Source organism: Centruroides vittatus, unplaced genomic scaffold, assembly GCF_030686945.1.
Source record: "Centruroides vittatus isolate TY-2023 unplaced genomic scaffold, ASM3068694v2 contig_882, whole genome shotgun sequence".
NCBI lineage: Eukaryota > Metazoa > Arthropoda > Arachnida > Scorpiones > Buthidae > Centruroides > Centruroides vittatus.
The window spans coordinates 4,485,361-4,505,584 of record NW_027122574.1 but is presented as its reverse complement, the minus strand read 5'-3'; the positions used below and the strand labels follow the sequence as shown (position 1 = coordinate 4,505,584).

Below are 20,224 nucleotides of genomic sequence, written 5' to 3'. Positions count from 1 at the left end.
AAAATATGTTTAAATTTAAACAATGGTTTGATATCTTTGATTTGATATTGAATTCATTAAGTTACATCAGTTTTATGCAAAAATTGAAATAGTAAAGTTAAATGTGCATAATGTAACTGATAAATAAAACTTTTATAGTCAATTAAGTTTAGTTAAAAAAAGTTATCTAAAGTTCTTGTAACTAGATTTTCTATTCTTCATTCAACAAACACAAAAAACGATTTCTCTAAACAATATTAAATCCAATTAAATAAAACAATATAACTGAGATATAAGTTTGAATATAATGAGACTAACACTCCACACATTCAAATTTATATTGCAAAGATCCAGCTAAAGAAACAATTACAAAATATATTAAGTCATATTTAACTAATCAGAAAAATTGGTAAATGTATATGCTATAAGCTTTATGATTGTCTTTTACATGTATATATGATGCCGTAATGGATTCACATCATATTAGTAAATATAACAAGATTTTGAAGTGAAATTCATTGTTTTTAACCTACTTAAACATTATATTATTTTATATTTATAAAATATATGTGAAATACAATTTGTATAATAAATTGATGCATTATATTGATTTCAGAGAATTCTCTGAATGAACGAAAAATGAAACAAAACTAACTGTATTTACAAAGTTTATTCTTCAATTGTTAAACAGTTTCTTAGCATGTAAAATGTTAAATTATATTTATTAACTATTAATTCATATGCCTCTATGTTGTTATTTTCTACAATTTATTAAATGTTTCTCTACGAGGACTGAGCTTATTAATAGGATGTATTGCACTGGTGTTTTGGTTTTTGCAACTGAGGAAAAAACTTATTCAGAGGAACAAACAATCTTGATTTTTACCTTTTATTATACCTGTACACCCTTTCTTTATGTTTTGGACCTTCGGGTCTCTCCTCAGCAGGTTTACAAAAGCATGGTGCTAAAACAAAATTTATAAAACTTTAAAATAATATATAACAAAAATTACCTGACAATAATATATAGTTGTTATCATAACTTACAATTATCTTATCGTTAATTACTTCGATATGTAAATAAATACACAGAAGAATTCATATCACAATATTACAAAATCTGTATAAAGTTAAAACATATTTATAAAAATATAATGTTCCAAAATTTATATACAATTATATACAAGACAGTTTTTTTTTTTTTTGGTCAAGATAATTTAAGCAAAAGTAATTAAAGAAAAAAGAAACATGTAGTATTTAACTTAACATAATACAATTTATAATTTTTATTACTTATTAAATGTTGTTATTAACATTTTTTAATGAACTTGTCAATGAACAAATTAAGATTGAAAACTGAATTTGAACAAATTTTCAATTTCAGTATTTTACTATTAAATATGTTGCTTTATATGTAAATTCTTTTTGTTGTGGAAATAGATAATAAATTATATAGTTACATTAAATGTATAAATTAATAACTTTCAGTAAATCAAAAATGGTGGGGAACAAAACGATTAGATTATGCAATATATTGTCCAGACGGTCTCTCTAACTTTCCAACAAATGCCCTACCACATTTATTTCATGCAAGTTATTGGGAATCTACCGATGTTATTGCTTTCATTTTAAGACAGGTAGGTTAAATTATTATCTTTTTTACAAACTTAAATGTGACATAAATACAGTAGAGACTCGTTAATCGGAACCCCGGTAATCGGAACGATTTTCAGTCGGACTGTGTCGTGCTGAATCGAACGTTTTTGATACTAAATTTACTTCTAAAGTATAATTTTTGTGTTTTTATATTCTTCAATATATTTATTTTGTTTGTACAAAATAAAGAAATAATTTTTAACGATACGATAGCCTCGATTATTATTATAAAAATTTTCATTAGGCTTAAAATCGACGAAAATTCAACATGAAGCGACACGCAATGGAAAAAAATTTGAACATCGGACAGGTTAATATATTTATTCATACATAATCAGTAATCGGAACAACCCCAGTCCCCAATTGATTCCGATTTTCGGTTCTCTACTGTATTCACTTTTTAAAAATATTTTCATTTATTAATCATTTGGTACTTACATAAATTTTCTAATATTATTTTATTATTACACACGTATTTATTTTTTTGGTACTAGCTTGTCAGGGGAGATAATGTTTCTGTCCCTGACAGTGAAGGGAAAGAAACTTTAACTTTTACTCCTAGTCAACCTCGAGAAAAATGGCTGAAGAAACGAACTTCTGTTAAATTGAAAGTAAGTAAATGCTACTATTACAATAAATTTACATTTTAGAAGAAAAGCAAATGATTCTAATAATTGTGTATGACATTCAGTTTTAATTGCATAGATTATAACTTTAATATTTATGATTTTAAAGTAGAGAAATAAAATTCAGGGTAAGTACAGTGTAAACATACTTAAATATTATACTTTATAAACACATCTTATAAGTCATAAGTGTTTTACGTTTTAGGAATTTATTTATTCGTTTAATATTACACTTTATCAATGCTATAATCTTTTTATCAAAATAATCTTCATTAAATGCAATGCATGTTTGTTAATACAAAATTAATTTTTTAGAACTTTCTTATAAGTTTATTTTATTAAATGTTTGTTGTGCATTCCATTTTATGATTTAAACAATTTTGGTTTAGTTTCATTGAAAAATATTGTCATATCAAGTTTATGCATTTGGTTTAACACCTCATAACTATCTGCTTATTCACTGAAATGAAAAAGTGTTGAGGAAGAGACATTTGAATCATTTAATGAAACAAAAAACATAATGAATGTGTATGTTTGTTGAAACCATATAAAGTAACTGTAATCACATTGTTTAGAAAGAAAGGAAAACTTAAAATAAATAAATGAATACGATGTATCATACAGTAATACAATAACAAAAAGAATATGGCAACAATCAAAATGGGCAAAAATTATTGTAACATTAGTATAAAATCAGACACATTTCTTTCTGTAGCCAACAATTTGGATAAAACAATGCAAAAATATATTTCTAAAAAGTTTAAAATAAGAAAATATTTTCATATTGGAAAAAAACGTTTCAGTTAATAAAGATTATATTGGAATAAAGAATGCAGCACAGATAAAAATTGATAAATTAAAACTTTCTAAATACTCTCCCATATTGTCTTATCTATAAATATATATATATATATTTTATATTTTTATTTTTATTTTAATCTACATTTATCTGTGTATTGTTAAAATGTTTTTTAAGTTGTATATTCAAATATTCATCATCATTGAATATAAATAAGTGAATAGTATAGAAATGAGGGTTTTGTGCCATTTTTCATTAATGCAAATTTACAAATGAAAATAATAAGCTAAAAAGTACTTGTTAATAACAAAAAGCACTAGAAATAACATTTTTTTATTTCTTATATTTACCATCAAGCATAAAATATGTAAAAAAAAATCTAAAATATTTATAAAATTATCTAAAAGATTAATCAGGAAACTAGCCAAAAAATTAAGTTTAAACTGAAGTTGTTCTAAAGTTGTAACAGTTTTATAAAGTTGATTTCATTTCAAATAGTCATTTTTGATTACTTTATTTCATATAAAAATGTAAACTTTATTTTTTAATTTAATCTTTTTGGATTAGATCTTGTAGCCATTGATTGGTATAAAAGTTAGAACTAAATTTTAATTAGCATTTTTAATTTTTTCTATTCGTGTCAACAAATAGGTAAAAAATCTAATTTGCAAAATCTCTATTTAAAATTGTTAACTTTTTCAGTAATTTGGATATTAGATATAATACTTATACTTTATTTTTTACTTTCTTCATTTTGTGTTTCCATGCTTATTGAATGAACAAAATAAAATTTGCTATTTCCTTTACATCTTTTACATCAAGAGATGAAAACTAAATTGAAAATGTTTTTATTATTATTATTATTATTATTATTATGATAAAAATTTTAGTAGTACTTATAATTATTTAAATGAGTTTTTTGATTTAGTAGTACTATTTATCTAAAAAAACAGTTTTTTTTTATGTTCTGAAAATAAATGCTAGGCCCAAAATATTTGTATAAAGAGCAAAATAATTTTTTGACTTTATGATTAAAATTCAATATTGATTTCATAGAAAAATACAAACTTTTTAATTAATAACATATGTATTAATAATAATGATGATAAAAATTTTGTAGAATATGACTGCAAATCACAGGGCGAACGATGTAATTGTAAAAGAGGGAGCACCTCAAGTTTTAAGTTCACGTTTTGTATATGGACCATTAGATATGGTTACCTTGGCTAATGAAAAGGTATGTTAATATGTATACGTATAATTAATTTGTAAAAAGTTAAGGTTCAAATCTTCTGTATTTTGTTTAAAGTCAGTAAAAAACACACAAAACAAAAGTTTTTACAAATCCCTAGGCAAGAATTTAATTTGCATATAAATAAATTTGTGACATTGAACAAAAAACAAAACAGATTAAACTCAATGTCGTGCATTTGAACAGAATTCTTGAAATTGTATGCATCTATTTTAATTTGGTGTTTTTAAATAACTCCTTTCAACTAATTAAAACAACAGGAATATTATAATTATACATATTCATTTTCAGTTTTTACATAACCTTAATTTTATACTTACAAGAATACAAATGGATTTAAAAGCCAATAATTAATGAAAACATAAAACATTTAATAATTAATTTCCATTTAAAAAAAAAAAATTATTGTAAGTATTTTCTTAATTACTTTTTACTTATTTCAACTTACATTGCTTTTCTTAATTGAAAAATGGCAGATGATATGATACTATTATTATAAATATTAAATCATAGTTTTTAAACTAAAACAGTGAAAGTTAAAAGCAAGTTTTAAATTAAACAAAGATTTACTTTAACATTTTTACATTTCAAATTGAGATAAAATTCAGTTTTTTTTTTCTTTATTTTATAATGGCATTTTATAGCAAGATGTTTTTAAGTATTAAATGTTAATAGCAAATAATATGAGCAAACAATTAATTATGAGTAGTAGTAAATTAATATAAATTTCATTTCACACCATAGAGGTTAGATTGTAATGTTCATTTTCACTTTCAAAATTATTATTTAGTGAAGTTGTTATTTCTTATTGAGAAAGCACTAAAAATCATTTTTGTCAACAAAAATTATTAATTTTCTTTAGCCTGCAAATTACACTTACTTCATGCACTAACCAGTTTAGAAATATTTTTCTCTCTTGCTTTTTTGAAAATTCAACAGTTGATAAGTTTTGGATGATATATTATTTAAGTAATGCTTAATAATATATTTTTGTCAATATGTATTCATAAATATTTACAAATGTTTTAATTTATATTTTTAATATTGTATAAATGATTGTTAAATTATGTTTTAATCAAACTCAGTTATGATAAAAGTGAATATTATATCTTAGTCTGCAATTTTGATTATTTTTCATGAAATAGTTGAAAAATATATAAATTACATATTTCAACTATAATGTTCTGCATATATATATATATATATATATTTTTTTTTTTAAATAATATAATTTATATATATATAGTATTAATACATTAATTCAATTTAAATATTATATATCATATTAATAAATCTTTTTCAAAGTAAAACCATTATAGAAATTTCCATTTTTTATTGCAATTAATTAAAATTTCAGTCCAAGAAATATAAGCTGCTTGTGATTATTTTTGTTGTTAACTGTCATTTGCTAGCATAAATGTTTCTCAGAATGAAAAAAAAATTAGCATATGAACAACCAAAAAAATCTGATTCAAAAGTGTGAAATTGGCACCAAAAATCTGTAGACAGATTTAGTTTTTATTGGATTGGATGTACTATTGTATTTTTTCATATAAGTTTGAGTGTTTAGTTGACTATAAATGTACAGATCCATTAATTACTAATTACTGTTAATAACATGCATTCATATTTGTAAACGTAGTTAAAATCACGTTTGCTGAATGTCTATTTTTATAATGATTCATTCATTTTTAATATTTTTCTAATATAATTACAGTAGAGCATTGATTATCCGACCCCCGATTAACCGACCGCGTTCTAGTTGGCAAATTCAAATGTCCGCTAGTGATGTGGCGCTACAATATTTGGTTATGTCTTGCTACTGTAATATTATTTTTGTTAAATTTTTGCATGTTTTAGCTGGCAGCACTGGCTCGACCATGAAAGGGAGGCTAGTATTTAAACCAGGCCTAATACACTATACTAATAATGTATTTTTTCATACTTTTCGGTTATCCGATTAACCCCAGTCCCCAATTAAGTCGGATAATCGATGCTCTACTGTATTCCTAATATTAATTTTATTTTTTTACTGTAAAGAGAATATTTATGTTACTATCCTTTTCATTATTATTGTAATCAAAATATAAAATATTGCAGAAAGCATCCATTTTCTTATACAGTTCAACAAATTTTATCTATATTTGTATTCCACTTATTGTTTACCACTTTTACAATAATGTAGTGTTGTTTGTACAGATAAAAATTGTAAAAATAACAAACTTACTCATACAGATTTATTCAATTGACAGTATTTATCCTCACCTCCATTTATGCAATATAATTTGATGTGAGTGGTTGCAGGTGCATTCATTGCACTAGATTTGGCCAATGCTTGACCATGTCAGCCAGGCTTACATATATAGATCTTTTTTCTCTAATTTCTAATATATAAATGAAATTATTACATAATAAAATGTTTTAGTTTTATTTAAACTTATGCTATAAAACTTAGTTTAATGTTGATATCTGTTTTAAAGTGAGAGAAATACTAAACTTTTCAGATAAATTTTATTACTTTTAAAAGTTGTTTAAATGTTAATTTTAATAGTAATTAATTTGATTCTTTAGCACAGTCCTTGTGAATGAATTTCAATCATGAATATTTTTTCATCTATTCTAACATGTTGATTCTTTGTAGGTTGATATTCACATAATGAAAGATCAACACAATGGGGAATGGATGTTGTTAAGTACAGAAATTACTGATAAAAATGGCCGTATTACTTACGTCATACCACGAGAGAAAGCAGTCGGTTATGGAATGTTTCCAGTAAAAATGGTTGTTCGGTAAGAATAAACAAAATTAATTTTAATTAATATGATTTTTTTAAAAACATAATTTATAAAATAAATTTTAATATTTTATTAAAAATAAATATTAATAGAATTCAAGATAAATGAAACCATTTGAATTGTTCTTACTTATATAGGATGATTTAAATGTCAGTAACAACTTTAAAAATTCATATCTCAGTAAATTTTGATCCTGAACACATGAACTTTATACAGAAAAACTCAATATTATAGGAATGTTTTTTAATTACAAATATTGTATGCAAATTTTAGTTAAATTTTTGCCACTGGTTAGTACTCATTTGTATTGAAATAGTCTGCAATAGAGGATTTTGTGAGTCACTTTTTTAATAATGCCACATACAAATTTCATTTTCTGAACAGTGTATCTTACTGCCAGAAATTCCAACTTCATGCTTCAGAAAAATCCTATTTCATCTTGAGTATTTTTTTGAAAAATGCTTGTTTAAAAAGTTTGATCTTGGTGAATTTTGGATTAATCTGTATAATAATAATAATAATAATAATAACAACACACTCAAAGATACGACACTCACAAATGACACATGCAGAAAATGTCACATCATGCCAGAAAATATACAACATATCACTTCTGGTTGCAAGCTCTTGGCACAGACACATTATTTATATAGACATAATCAAGTAGCAAATATAATACCCCAAAAGCTTGCAAATAAACACAAATTATTAGACATCCACAAATCATACTACAAATATATTCCACAGACAGTATTGGAAAACAACACACACAAAATGCACTATGACAGAGCCATAATCACAGATAAAACAATTTACCACAACAGACCAGACATTATACTTGTTGACAAACACAATAAAATACATACATTATAGACATATCCATTCAAAACACTCACAATATACAAAACACATGCACTGAAAAAATCAGCAAGTACACAGAAATAAGGCATCTGTGGAGGATAGATAAGGTGCTTATTGTAACAGTACCTGTTGTCCTCTCCTCTACATGTGTCATACCACAAAAGCCTGAGAACATCACAGTTGAATATTTCACCAATACATACAGCAAATAATATGGCCAAATACTGCACATCATATGCTGTATGTATTGGTGAAATACATTCCATGTCATGTTTGTGTCCTTTCATTTTTAAGAATGGTTGATTTAATACAAAGTAAGATGATATATTCAGTTTTATCATCATTATTATTTTTAATTAATTTTGTACTTTTACCTAGCTCTTAATTTTAGTTACTGATGAGGGGCTGTAAAATCTAAGTCAGCCTGAAATGCACATAGTTATGTTTGTAATCAACCAAAAATAAACCATACTTTTGGATCATTGATCTACTGGTAGCATTTCCATACACCTTCAGATGCAGGATTATGGAATTTCCAAGAATTTTCTGATCAGATCAGTACTGTGATATCAGTATCAGTTCTCCAACTAGCAACTCATTTGATTAGTCTGATCTGCTTCTGGCTCAAGTCAGTTAACAGATACCTTTTTTAAACTTTAATGTTAACCATGAATAATTTAGTACTGTGAATTAAAGTAAATTTGTATTGCCCATTTATTTAGTGACTGGTTTGAAAAATAGTATGAGAATTTGGAATTTACAATTAAAAAAATATCATAATTTTCAGGTACAAAATTTATGGTCAAATTATTATGGCAGAATTTCAATGCGACATCATTTCAGTATATCAAGTTTGTTTTATGCAACTTACTAAAAAATTTATAAAGTTTCTATATAGCTAATTAATAAATAGTGAGGTACATTAAAAGTTTTGATTCAGGTTATGCCAAACCAAGAAATGTCACTTATTTTTGCAAAAGTGGAAAAAGGTGCATTATTTGTGTACTTGTTACATCAACTGCCAATTTCAACTTCACAAAATAGGTAATTCAAAATTATCCATTTCATGAAATTGCCATTTTATATTTTTCAATAAGATACCAACATTTACTTTGCTCATTGAATTATAGCTTAGAAAACATCAGGCAAACATTTATTTTAGAATTTAAGATTATGTACATGTTTCATTAAATGCTAGATTAGCACTTTTTTATTATATTGCTTTTATTACAGCAAAAACTTCAAAACTTGTAAATGAAAAAACTCTTTAAAACAGACACATGTACCAGTTAAGAATTATTGGTGGCAATGGTGACTGCCCCCCTGGCACAACACACACCAGCTTGGCATGCTACAATCACTAATGTTTCTCATTTGGAAAACACTGTATTTTTTTAAAATGATGATAAATTATAAAATAATAATTCAGAACTACAATATCAGTGTTGGGTGACATTTGATTTTTAAAATTGTTTGGAAAATTAAAAATCGAACTTAATGTTTATACCATTTCATGATTTTGTTTTTGACTTTTGAGAATATGAGTACCACTCAAGACAAATTTGAAGGGTACTGAGACATGCATATCCTTGTTGTTTTTTGGAAAATATTACTCATTTATCTTGTAAAAGATTAGGTAACTTAGATAGTTCTATTATACTTTTTTGATTAGCTTTTTAATTATGTAAAACAGTTTAAAAAATTCACTCATAATAAGTTTAAAAAATTTAAAAACATACTTAATTTTAATTAAAAACGCAGACAGTATAGTCACAATATAAAAATTACATAATTTTGCAGTGCCATAGCCTTTAACAAAAGTCATCTCTGCAAAGTAAGACTGCTTTTGTTCCAGGACAGAAAGGAAGATGACTGTTTTGTGAATATACCATGTTCCTTTTTAAGTGAAACAGTAAAAAATGTTAAAAAAATAATTTAAAATATCACTTTATTATATCACTGATGAAAAGGACTTAAGTATAGTAAAAAGATGACAGTGCACATTCATATATTAATTTAAACATAATATATAGAATCATAAAATTAATTATATTAAAACTCAAAATAATTTTACACTCTGTTTTATTTTATTTTGTAAAATTACATTAAATAGGAAAACAGAATACTGTAAATAATCATTATGAAAACTTTTTAGCAGCAAGGAAATTAATTGATATATTTAATTAATGCAAATGTTTTTAATCATTTTAAACAATCATCAGGGAATGAAAATTGAATACAACAAATAGAATGTATAAAATGAAAAACTGTTTTTTTGTCATTTTATATGTTCTCTGTGTTGTATTTTATTTTCAGTGTCCTGATGATGATCATTTAAAATGACCAAAAACATTTGCAATAATTAAATATATTGATTAATTTCCTTGCTGCTAAATGATTTTTATGGTGATTATTTATAGTTTTTGTAAGCAGTTTAGTATGATTTAATTTAAAAAACTATAAGTTTTATGATTTTATTGGAAAGCAATATCATTTTTCTGTAATGAAATTAAAGTAACTGAAAAGAGAATGTTATATCATACCAAAAGGTAAAGAAATGTAATTTGTAATATGTATTAAGATATCAGAAGCATAGTTACAGGCATACCTTGTTAGGTTCCTGACTATTGCTGCAAAACAAATTAAGGTTTTTTTTTCATTTGCCAATGCATATGAAAAGCTTACAAATACATCTATCCTATCATTATTAGCTGTGCAATAACTCTAGGCCTAAAACAGATACTAAAGTAAAAGCCCCAAAAACCCTCTTAAGAGAGCAAGTGCTAAAAAATAATAATTGTGAATATGATTGAAGAACTGTAAAGTAAGATATGCTTGTATAATATTTTTCTCAATAGACAACAAAATTCTTAATTTGACTCAGCTATACCAAAAATTATTTGTTCTGATTGATACAATTTGTAAAGTTAATAATTTTTTATTATTATTTAAAAAGTTTTTTGTTTCAGAGGAGATCACACATCAGTTGATTTCTTTCTCACTGTGGTGCCACCGAAGACTGAATGTATCGTCTTCAGTATTGATGGTTCTTTTACTGCCAGCATGTCTGTTACCGGCAAAGATCCTAAAGTCAGAGCGGGAGCTGTCGATGTTGTACGGTAAAATAAAATTAGCCATGCTTTCTTAATATAAGAATTAAGTTTTTGCAAAAATATTTCATTAATTACTAAAGCATACCTTCTAAAAATAAATACAAATAATGTTTGTATATAAAAATTTAGTTTTTATATACTTATTTTATAAAAATTGCAGACCTTTACATTTCCACTGTCTGTCCAGCCTTCATTAATCTTAAGAATGGAGTTAGATGAAAATTGAGACCAAATATGGAAAGCTTAGAGGTCACAAGTCTAAATTAACTATATATGAACTTTTGGTTTAGACTGAAAGTAACATTATTTCAATTCAAAATTTTTTTAAATACAGAATTAGTTAGATGACCAGCATGACTCAATGTTATCGGAAGTATGTTGTATAGACAGACACAAGACACCTCAAAAATGCAGACCACATATGGAAAGCATAGAGGTTAGAGACTCTAATTACAGTAACTATATATGAACTACCAGTCTGGACTGGAAGTCATGCGATTTTTTAAAAATTAAATGACGATGAAAAAATTGCAGCCCAGCATTGTGATTATGTCAATAAATAACTGTTCGTTTCCTCTTTTTGGGTTGCAATTTGAAAAAATTGTAGACCTATAAATTTCCACTTTCATTTGTCTGTCTGTTGTCTGTCCTTCCTTAATCTCAAGAACAGGGTTAGGGGCAAGAGCCTAACCCTGTTCTTGAGATTGAAGAACCTCTTGCCCCTAACCACATGAAAGGTTAGGGGCAAGAGGTCCTGATTAACTATATATGAACTTCCAGTTTGGACTGAAACTCATATTATTTCAGTTCAAAAATTTTCCCCTGAAAAGGAGTTGGCTAGATGACTGGCACAACTCTATTGCTGACAGAAAAAGTGTGACAAGGAAAAGTATGTGTACAAGGGCAAGACATTACTAAAAATTCAGAACACTGTGATGGAAAATTGCAGCCTCGCATTGTGACAATGTCACAATAAATAGTTGCTCATTAGATATATAAATTATTAATCAAGTAGCATCTTTGAAAATGGATTAACCACCACTACATAAAATTTTAAGATAAAATATGACTGTACACTAGATTGTTGTGTGCTCTCTTACTATGTCTTTGTATACAGAATAAAAATTATTTTTCTTGATAATAAATAAATCTAATAAGTGTAAAAATTATATCATCATGAACAAATAGATGGAAATAACTGATAGATTTGGCATGAATATTTATTCTTGCCACTGACCACGAACTAAGTTTCATCCACAATCTTGAAATAATGAGTAACACTTCAGTTAATTACATGTTTTGTGACTATGTTGAAACATTGTTGTATCTTTAATGTAAATTTAGGTTTACTATCATTATTTCAGCAATGACACATTTGTGAATCATACTCCAAATTTTAAGTTATAGAACAACTAATTTAGAACCCTAAGAACAAAAACAGCTGAGCAAAGATCTTCAAAAGTACTTGGACTTGTTGGACTGTACAGTGTTTTAGCTAAGTTCTCAGACAGTTTGATCTTCAAGCATTGTAATCCATAAATGTTCAATCAGAAATAAAAGCAAAATTAAAAGCAAAACTTGTCTGACAGTAAAAACTGACAATAATTTATTATTAAAATACATATTTGAGTAATTCAGTTAATTAATAATCTGAAAAATCTATAACAGAAAGTTTTGTTATTCATTTATGATCTTAATTATACATATCTACTTTAAAAATACTTTTGTTTATATTGCTATGCCAGTAGATCCAAAGTAGTATTTCTACAACAACCAATGTTCTTTTCTGGAGTAGAAAATACTAGTGTTCTGTTAATTAAGATACATTTTTTTGATGTAATTTGCAACATATGATATAATAAGATATTAAATGACAGTATTATTAATATTTTGAATATAGTGTCATTTTTATCAGGCAATGATTTTATAAATAATTTTCTTGACTTAAATATAAATTTATAATTAAATATATATAATTTATTTAAATTCATTTAAGAGTTGCAATACTTTTGCAGAAAATTTCTTAAATGTAAAAGATTTTTAAAATACATTTGACTTTTTCATTTTAAAACAAATTTATACTTACAGACATTGGCAAGAATTAGGCTACTTGATCATATATATTACTGGACGACCAGACATGCAGCAGCAGAGGGTGATGTCGTGGCTCTCCCAACACAATTTTCCTCACGGACTCGTGTCATTTGCCGACGGACTGCTGACGGATCCCCTGAGGCGTAAAGCCGAATACTTACGCCATTTGCAGAAAGAAGTGAGATGATAATTAATATAAGATTTCATTATATTATAAAATTACAAAAAATTAACAATTACTTATAACATTTTCTCATTGCCATATTTTATGGCATGTAGGTGTAACTTTTATCTAAAGGAAAGAAATTTGTTCAACATCTTACATGTGATGTTGCTTTTTTTTCTAACTATTCTATGCGAAAATGAGGATGCCATCTCATTTATCATAGAATACTGTGATTGCTGAATATTTCGTAGTACAGTGGAACCTAGTTAACAAATTGGTCAGAGGGAAAAAATTTGAACTTTCAGTTAAAAAGTTTCAAGTTACAGAGGTTTGGATGAATATCAAGATTTTGTGCATTGGTTTATTGATGACCCATATTCAGCTATTCATACAATATTTCCCAGGATCTTATTACATAAAATCATTGTGTCAATGTAAACTTCTCAGTGTTGTCCAGAAACTCAAAAATGCTTGACTGAATAGTTAAATAAGCTATTAAGAAATGCTTTTCTGAATGATTGATCAGTTCACTGTTAAACGTTTAGTAAGGAGTTTTTCAATTGCAAAATTTCCTGCCTGGAATTATCTGTTTTTTATTTTTATTTTTTTATCACAAATGTACCACTCTTTACAATTGTTACATTTTTAAAATTATGCCAAGGTTAAAATTTTTACATTGAACCAGACTATAATTGTTTTATTTAAATTAATTTATTAAAAATCTGTTTATTTATTATGTCAGCTAGTCGGAGAAACCATCAGAAATCAAATAAAACAAAAATGAAATGTTCAGAAAAAAAGCAGGTTCGAATGGAAGTTGCTGTATCTAGGTCTCACACTGTCTATAAACCATCCTCCACCATCAAATGACACAATGATTATTTTTAACATGGTTCCTATACTTTCTATAAAGTTCTGATTAGGTTATTCATTAGATGAAAGTTAATTATGTTATTTAATGAAAAATTCAAATTAAAATTCCAGAGAGTTTATGAAAATATTGTATCAAAACTCCCATTTGAGTTACAGTTTGGGGAAAGAAAATGTCTTTGAGTAAACACAACTTTGAGAGTTATCCTGGTTAATCAGGTTCCACTGTATGTATATATATATATAATCTTGTTTGCACAAATTGAATACAACAAGCATCATTCTGACATTTCAGTTTTTTTTATTTTGCAAAATATCAAACCAGTCTTTAGTTTGGTTTGTTGTTCATCTAGCCATAAAATACTATTCATCACTGAGTATTATGGAATTAAAAAAGTTGCATTACCATTTTCTATTTCGATAAAGTTTTGTAACATACATACACCTCTTTTTGTTTCAGTTTGAAAAAGTATAGCACAAATTTAATGCATACTTTTTGCAAACCAAGAACATTGTAGCAAATAGTTTAATCTACTATTTTACTAATATTCAGTTCCTTTGCTATTAATTTACATATTAAACATCAATCTCAAGCAAGAGAGTTGCTAACAAACATTGTTTTTGTTGGTGTTGCTTGTTAAGAGGTATTCATTCATTTGATTGTCCTCCAATGACTATTGTTCATCTTAAAAACATTGTGTCAGTTAACCGTGGTAAAGTGGTATGAGACATTCAACGGTCTCCAATGTTATTTTTTTTATGACCTGTTACTCTTATACAACAACAAGGGCAAAAATTTACAGAATAAAACATGCACTACTCACCACAACTGAATCAGAATTGAAGAAAAAAATAATATTCACTAATTGAGACATAATATCAACTAGTTTGTGTGTTGCCCAACATACAAGGCGTGTTTTTAAAGTAAGTTCCATTTTGAAATATAAAAAAAAACAAGCAAACATTTTTAACAAAATTTTTATTTATGTGAAAGCCCATATTTTACACTACTTTTCTACATAATTTCCATTAATATTGAGACATTTATCGTATCGTGGGACCAGCTTTTGTATTCCATTCTCAAAGAATGTTGCCGCCTGATGAGACAACCACTGCAGAACGGTCGTTTTGACTTCGTCGTGATTGTTATGGCGCTGCCCTGCCAGATGCTTCTTCAAATGCAGAAACAAATGGTAGTCACTCGGCGCTAGGTCGGGACTGTATGGAGGGTTGTCTAATTGTTCCCAGCCAAATGATGTGATTAGGTCTCGAGTTTGATTTGCCGTATATAGACGAGCATTATCGGGGCTTACTGAGCAAAACGACACTCTTGCTCAGTAAGCCCCGCTTTTTGTTTTGTACTGCACGGCGCAGTTTTTTTAAAGTCTCACAGTATGCAGCTGAATTGATTGTTTCACCATGAGGCAAAAAATCAACAAGCAACACTCTGTATCTGTCCCAAAACACCGTGCACGTGATTTTCTGAGCAGAAATTGTTTGCTTGAACTTGACTTTCCTTGGAGATGATGAATGTCGCCATTCCATGGATTGTTGCTTCGATTCCGGTGTAACGTAGGCTACCCACGTTTCATTGCCTGTAACAATATGGCTTAAAAAATCATCTCCCTTGTCACTGTAGCACCCAAGAAAAGTCAATGCACTGGCCAAACGTTTGGTTTTGTGCTCCTCTGTCAACATTTTTGGCACCCAACGGGAACACAACTTTCGATAATTTAATCGTCCGGTCACAATTTCATAGAGAACACTTCTTGAAACTGTAGGAAACTCTTTAGATAAAGATGAAATCATGAATCATCTGTTCTCTTTCACTCTACAGTCCACTTTTTCAATCAAATCGTCGATAATGACTGAAGGTCGCCCACTTCGTTCCTCATTGTGAATGTTTGTGCGGCCATTACTAAAGGCCCTAACCCATTTTCGTACCATTCCATCACTCATAATGCTTTCACCATAAACTTCACTGATTTGGCAATGAATTTCAGCCGCTTTCGAGCCTTTAGCACTGAGAAAACAAATAACGGCATGCACTTTGCAGTCTGCGGGATTCTCAATGAGCGGCGGCATTTCAATAACATGCAAACAACAGTAAACACAGTCGACTGGCTCCGTAATGGCGTTTGTGGCTTCCCAACAGATGTAGGTACACAGCGCGCATGCACTAAGTGCCGACTGCAGCGTTCCAGCGGTGTTATATTAAAACGGTACTTACTTTAAAAACACGCCTCGTATAATCCAGAAATGGAATTAGTTTAATTGAACTATGAAATACAGTAGAATCCTGTTACAGAATCCTGTTATCCTGTCCTGAAATACAGTAGAATCCTGTTCAACGTCTGAGGATTCTTAATGCCTTTAGCGTGAAATTGACTTAGCCGCAGAGGGAGGATGTGTTAGGATGTGTTAAAATGTGCTCTGTGGAATTTTTGTGATTGTGCCGGAAGTATTAACCGCATTACATCTTCGAGGATACTATTGGAATCGACTCTGGATCCTGGTTCGATTGATATATATATTGTTACTGTATGCTAATTGGGGAATAGATAGTTAATTTTTAATTTCTAAAATTCGATCGGGTTTAGCGGGGGGGAGACTTAATCTCTGAGGCGGCACAAAGGGGTTTGTTAGAGGTTAGCTTAGTCAATTAGGTCCTAAGGAGGGTAGCAATTCGTTTAATATTAATCGTATTATAAGGGTTTTGGGTTTTTGCAATAGAGATTAATTGGTACATTTTAACTTTCGAACGGTTATAACTTTATTCTATTGTGTTTAAGTCAGGTTATTATGTTATAGAATATTATAATGGTTAGTTTTAAATATTATTTGTGTATAATTATTTTACTCCAACACATTTAGGTGGGGTCTACACGTGTTACATTCCAAGACTGTTAGGATAATAAATTACGAGGGGTCGCGGGGGAGAGGAGGTGTTCGAGGGAGAGTGTCGAGCAAAGGGGAGTTGTGAGGCAGAACGACAGTTGGTGACGGTGCAATAGGCGAAAGGTCAAATTACATCATGAATTTAAACATCTGTTTATTTAATTATTATTAGATTAGTATTTCGGTCAAAATTACATCACGAATTTAAACTTTCGTTATTTGATTATTATTAGAATAGTATTTTGGTCAAAATTACATCACGAATTTAAACTTTCGTTATTTAATTATTATTGGAATAGTATTTTGGAGGATAAAGGGTATTTCTTATTACCTATTCCTGTTATTTTGGCAACCAACCAACTTTGCTTTCCCCTCTGTCTTGGCTGGATTACTCCATCTCGGACAGAGTCTTTTGGCCACCAGGCATCTTTTCTCACACAATACGCTGTACACTACCCTCTCATGGTTGGTTGATTACACTTTCCACATATTCTGTTATCTCTATTGTTCTCCATGGAGAACAAGGCTCTATCTGAATTTTTGGAAAAGGCATATCGCATCGCCAATGAAGTTAAGGGCTTTTGCGCTGAGAAGAAGGGGAAAAGATCGTGCTCCACTCAGAATAAAAACTTTATAAATGATCAGATCCAGAAGTTAATAGACCTCGCAGCCGGCACCATAGGGGATTGCTGTAAACCCAATGCAAACCCTGTTTGCTCTGGGAAAAACCAACAGCTTGTTCTGTCTGGGACCCCTGACCCCTCATTGGGGAGAGGGACACCAGTCAAGAAAAACAATAAAATTCTGAATGCTGAAGCCACTACTCCGATGCCCATCTTGCACCCTCCCACCACTTGTTTCATAACTAGAACAGAGATTGAGGGTTTTACCGGCAAACTTAATAAACTTCTCTACGAAGACCTCCCTGCTATCATGGGAAAAGTGAAGGACAGTGCTTCTAGCCATAGCCCACGGTCTTCTACCACCAATGATGACAAACAGCAAAGTGCCAGCGACGTCAAACATCTAAACATCCAACTCAACGAAATCAACAATAAATTGGACAGGATCACAGTGACCAATAAAAAAATAGGTGACAACATAGACTATCTTGTTGATCGAATGGATCTTGAGGCACCATTATCTCAGATGGAGGGCCTCTCCGGTAAATTGGGGAAGCTCCTGGAAGAAGGCCCCATTCAAGAAATACTGGAAAATCAACTTAGCACGAAGGCTAAAATTGAAGAGATCTGCACACAAGGCCCCTGTGTGAACAGCGTCGACAGATCCTACAGCACAGCGCTTAAATCAGGAAAAATAGTTGAATCCTCTGGTAACACTAAAAGACCAAAAACCGGTACGGAGGTCCTTCTTCTGTACAACAAAGGAGAGGAAGCGAGCTGTAATAAGCTCAGGAGACTCCTTTTTGAGAAGATCAAACCATCTAGGCTCCGGATTGGAGTTGACAGAGTCCGCAACATCGGAGGTGGGGGAATTGCAATCGAGATAAGAAACACTAGCGATGCCGACCGACTTGTGAAACATATCTCCAAGGAAATTCCACAAATAACTATTAAAAGGCCAAAGAAGCGTTTGCCTTACGTGGCTTTTTATTCAGTTCCTGTTCAAGTGACCCGGGAGGAGCTACCTTTACTTGTCTATCGGCAGAACGAGTTCCTGAGCGAAACATATTCTGAAGACGAGTTCAACGAGGCCTTCAGAGTCAAATTTACTATGGGCAAGAAGGGGAAAGACTTTACCAACTGGGCTGTGCAGGTCTCGCCCAACCTGCGGAAAAGGCTTCTGATTCTGGGGAAGATCTCTGTGGAATGGTCCAAATGCAGGGTCTCGGACTTCTGTCCGGTCCTGCAGTGCTACAGGTGCTGTAGATTTGGCCATTCGACTAAGTCCTGTAGCCAGACAGTGCCAACATGTAGTCACTGCTCTGGCGAACACTCCTACAAAGACTGCAAACATAAGGACAAGCCAGCTAAATGCTGTAATTGCACCCATGAGAAAGCAGCTAACTCTGAACACAACGCACGTGACAGCACATGTCAGGTTTATACTCGTATCAAAAACAACGTAATTAATAGTACTGAATATGGACCAACGCAGTAATAAAAGTATTCGTCTTCTGCAATACAACACCGGAAGAAGTATTGCTGCCACCTCAATCTTAAGCTCCAAGATCAATGACTGCGACTTCATCTTCTGCCAGGAGCCCTACTGTGTGCGTAACCGCCCGGCTTGTCTTCCAACCACTTGCACCATCCTTAGTGGTACCTCAGAGTATCCCTGGGCGGCCTCTATCGCCCCCAATGACAACTTGTCCCTTCTGCACCACAGCAACATTAGCTCTCAGTGCATCTGCTGCTCTGAGATCATTGTCAACGACAACAGGCTCATCCTAATCAACTTTTACTGTCCGATGAATAATGACATCGACAATTATCTGTCTTCACTACAAAACTGCATGGACACCTTCAACAATGCCTTCTACATTCTTGCAGGAGACACTAACGCTCACTCCCCCACCTGGGGAGGCGACAACCTAGACCATCGTGGCCGAAGATGGGAAGACTTCTTTGCCCGCAATGGGCTTCTTGTTGTTAACAATCCAAACTCCCCTCCCACCTTCGTCTCCAGCCAGGGACATAGCTGGATAGATGTTACGGCATGTTCCCTGGGCTGTTATTCCACTATTTCTGACTGGAAGGTTCTCAACGACTCCATAGATGATCATGCTGTTATTACCTTCAATATTAACACCACCACCAATGACAACATAAGGCACCCACGCCTTAAATACAATCTTAGGCATGCGGATTGGGACAATCTCAGGACCTACCTCCATAATAACTTGATTGACTGTGTCCATCCTGACCCTCAGATTACTCGTGAGCGCATAGAGGGTAATATTAATACTATTGAGAAGGCCTGCAGCATCTTTATTCCGAAATACATGAACACTCATAAGCCCGTGCCTTGGTGGACGGAAAACCTGACAATCCTTCGCCTAAAGAACATCAGGCTGCGGAAGAAATACCAGACGAGTCACACTGAGCCTGATCGGACCAACCACAAATTGCACTACCTTCAGCATCTTCGGAA

General features: G+C 30.3%; 1 protein-coding gene across 1 annotated transcript in view; it reads left to right on the top strand.

The window, feature by feature from the left end:
- The window catches only part of LOC136983508 (protein retinal degeneration B-like), a 103,757-nt gene that overhangs the window by 69,599 nt on the left and 13,934 nt on the right, over positions 1-20,224 (top strand). The window contains 6 exon segments of the mRNA XM_067280263.1: positions 1,468-1,616; positions 2,130-2,246; positions 4,181-4,297; positions 6,954-7,102; positions 10,939-11,088; positions 13,171-13,354. Coding sequence (XP_067136364.1) covers positions 1,468-1,616; positions 2,130-2,246; positions 4,181-4,297; positions 6,954-7,102; positions 10,939-11,088; positions 13,171-13,354 — 866 coding nt within the window.